The following is a 3,299-nucleotide window of genomic DNA, read 5'->3' as shown; positions in this document are numbered from 1 at the left end:
TCCCAGAATAACCGAGACACACAGCTCTGGCTTCTGGTTTCAAATGTATGACAACTTTAATGGCTAGTTTCAGTCTTATATACAGTATAACAGGTTACAGTAATCACAGGAACAAAACCACACCCCACCCATACATCACACGATGAGCTTCAATCACATTCTTTTAGATAATTACATAGAGGAGTTAATTATCCCCCAGACGTTACGTCTCCGACAATAAGTCATTCATCTGCCCAATCCACATTGCACAGACGTCTGACCTTTAGAGTCACAACACATCTATCATCAATAGCACACAATAAAAGGTCTTCCAGAAGCCTGACTCAATTAACATGTCAACAGTCTACCCAGAGAGATGAGTCATATAATAAACCAACACTTTGCAATCTCCTGCAATATGAGCCATCAGTAATGTCCCCTGTCCTGTAATTTAGGATATAATTTCTCAGTCACCCTATGGCCCTATCGGACATAAGGTGACCCTAGACATAAGATTTATTAATGACGCTGGCACAGGAGTACCCCTCATCCTTCCAAAGTCTCTGTTTGTCCTGGGTCATTCCGTTACAGATGTCTTTCAATTCAAACCCCCCCCCTCCAAAGTAGGACTGAATTGAAGGCTTAATGTCATATTATCAGCTTTCCTTGATGGCTGTAATCATTCATGAAATAATAAATGTACTCTTGTATCTTTATCTGGTTGGTTCAGTGAAATAAAAGAACCACTAAAATCTGCTTATAGATCTCTTGTAGACAACTCAGACGACATGTGTGTTGCGCTGTAAATAACATTAAAACATTTTCTAAGGTTCTCTTCTGTCCATTTGGATAGTAAGAGTTCCACATTATTTATACAGACTGTTTTCTTCCTTTCTAGATTAGTTATGGAGCCAGAGATACTTTGCTGAGTGATAGAAAGATGTATCCAAACTTTTTCCGGACAGTTCCGGATGATGAGATGCAATATGTGGCCATAGCAAAGTTACTGGAAAGGTTGAAGTGGAACTGGGTCGGGATCCTTACATCTGATGATGAATACGGAGAGAGGGAGATCCGACAACTCAGCAAACATTTATCTAATCATGGAATTTGTATTGAATTCAAGATTCTGGTGTCTGTAAAGAATTATAATAAAATTCCTCCAGAGCTGCGGAGCTCAACCACGGAAGTTCTTATTATTTGTGGCTCAGTTAGTAGGACTTATTACAAGTTTTTGTATAATAATGTCCCTTATCACATGGAGAAAACATTTATTCTACCAGATTCTTGGTCAATGAGTGAAGTGTTTTTTTCTCTCAGTAATTGCAGCTTGGCGTTTACATTCCCCTTTTTCTACATAAATAGATTGCTGGAATATTTTGATAGTATTTATCCATCCAGCCGCCCAAATGACCCCCTGATAGAGGATATTCTCATAACTGAATATCAATGCTTTTCAAAAAACCAAATGAAAAATGTCCTTATTCCACTCACAACTAGTTATCCTCTTAGGAACTGCAGTGTGGAGACACTTCCACTTGATTTATCTTATCCTGATGAGAAAATATCCTATAGAGTGTTTATCTCAGTCTACATTTTGGCACAAGCATTACATGACATGGATTTCTCTTTTAAAATAAATAACAAAAAATCTGAAATAAAGTATAAGGTGAGAGCGTCCAATGAAAGTTTACTTGTATCTTTTTTATGCTCGGTCAGTTCAGTACTAGAACACAATGGCCCAGACAAAAATTACACCCAGTTTAGGGTCATGTTTAGTTTAGAGGTGTTTATCCCTTTCACTTCTGGAGCTTTTTTTATCAAATTTTTTGGACTGAAGATTATCTAAAACCCCCAAAAAGTATACAGTGTATTTTTTGAAAGCAGAGACCCTGGAGAAACAATGCTTGCTGTATCATCTTTTTCTGTCACATGATATCAGTGCAATGGTTTACCAAATGTAATCTTTTGTTTTCTGTAAAACATACACTAAGTTCATTTTAGGGCATACAAATGTAATATATTTCTCACTATAAAAGATGAGGTTGCATTGATAATGGAAAATTTCCTATCAAATACTTACCATAATTTTCCTTTCCTGGTAAACTTCATGGCATCCAACGTATGGGTTAATCCTGCCTCTCATACCTCATAGGACCCCAATTCCATAAATCTTTTCTTCTACTCAGAGACCATGGCCCAGATTCAGGTACGACTTGCGCGGGAGCAAGTGCGATTTGCGCCGCGCAAGTACGGATTTGCGGCCAGGCAAATTTGCGGGTGACCCAGAAAGCAAGCTAAGCCTGAAATGTGCCATTTTTGCACGGAGGCAGTTTCTCTAAGGGGCAATTTTGCTCAGGGAGCAACTTGCGCTCTCATGGTTTTCCCTCAGCAAATATGCAAATGAGGAACTGCCACTGATTCATAAACTTGCGCGTGTGAGGCGCATTTTGCGCCCAAAGTGCGCAAGCTGTTTGGCCGGGGCAAATTTGCACTTTATAAAAGCAGGGGAAAGTTAGCAACAGATGGCCACAGGTCAGCTGGAGAGCAACTACAGCAGCACCAAGACGGACGAGCTGAACAAGCAGAGCACCCACACTTTCTGGATCTCACATCTGTGTGCCAACATGCCAGGGGCAGCTACAAAATAAAAAAAAGCTCATAATCTGAGCATCAATAATAAAAAAAAATCAAAATCTGAGCATAACCAAAAAACAAGCTCATAATCTGAGCCACCAAAAAAAAAAATGGTCATAAATTATTTTTTTCTTTTGGACATCCTTGGCCCAAGGGTGCCCCGGCTCTGGCTCCTCAGAGCAAAAAGTCCTCTGGTCTTTGGGCAGCAATATGGTCCGGGGTTAAGTGGTTAAATGATACAAAGAATATAACAGGATATGTATAAAGGAAATCAAGGATGCAAAAATTTACTGGGGACAAAGAGAAGGCTAATTTATTAAATGCTTTCTTCAGCTCTGTGTATACAATGGAGCATGGGGGAGCTCATGTCCATAATGGGGGTGGTAGTGACACAGCCCCAAATCCACAATGGCTCAAAAGTGATATGGTCCAGAAATATTTAGACAGAATAAAGGTGGATAAAGCACCTGGACCAGATGGCATCCACCCACAGATCCTAAAAGAATTGAGCTCTGTAAATTCAAAGCCATTGTATCTAGTTTATAGGGACTCATTTATGACAGGAATAGTACCACTGGATTGGTGTAGAGCCATTGTGGTGCCTATATTTAAAAAGGACACAAAGGCCCAGATTCTCAAAGGCGTTACGACGGCGCAACACCATTAGCGCCGTCGTAACACCT

The 3,299-nt window shown here is 39.9% G+C and overlaps 1 protein-coding gene across 1 annotated transcript; it reads left to right on the top strand.

Moving 5' to 3' along the window:
* Positions 1 to 646: 646 nt before the first annotated feature.
* LOC120942842 (extracellular calcium-sensing receptor-like) lies at positions 647 to 1,828 on the top strand. The gene has a single exon (XM_040356174.1). The coding sequence runs from the start codon at positions 920 to 922 to the stop codon at positions 1,826 to 1,828; it is 909 nt and encodes a 302-aa protein (XP_040212108.1). The 5' UTR covers positions 647 to 919.
* Positions 1,829 to 3,299: the final 1,471 nt, after the last annotated feature.

Source organism: Rana temporaria, chromosome 1 (genome assembly GCF_905171775.1).
Source record: "Rana temporaria chromosome 1, aRanTem1.1, whole genome shotgun sequence".
Classification (NCBI taxonomy): domain Eukaryota; kingdom Metazoa; phylum Chordata; class Amphibia; order Anura; family Ranidae; genus Rana; species Rana temporaria.
The sequence above is the reverse complement of the archived record's forward strand: the minus strand, read 5'-3'. Positions and strand labels throughout refer to the sequence as shown.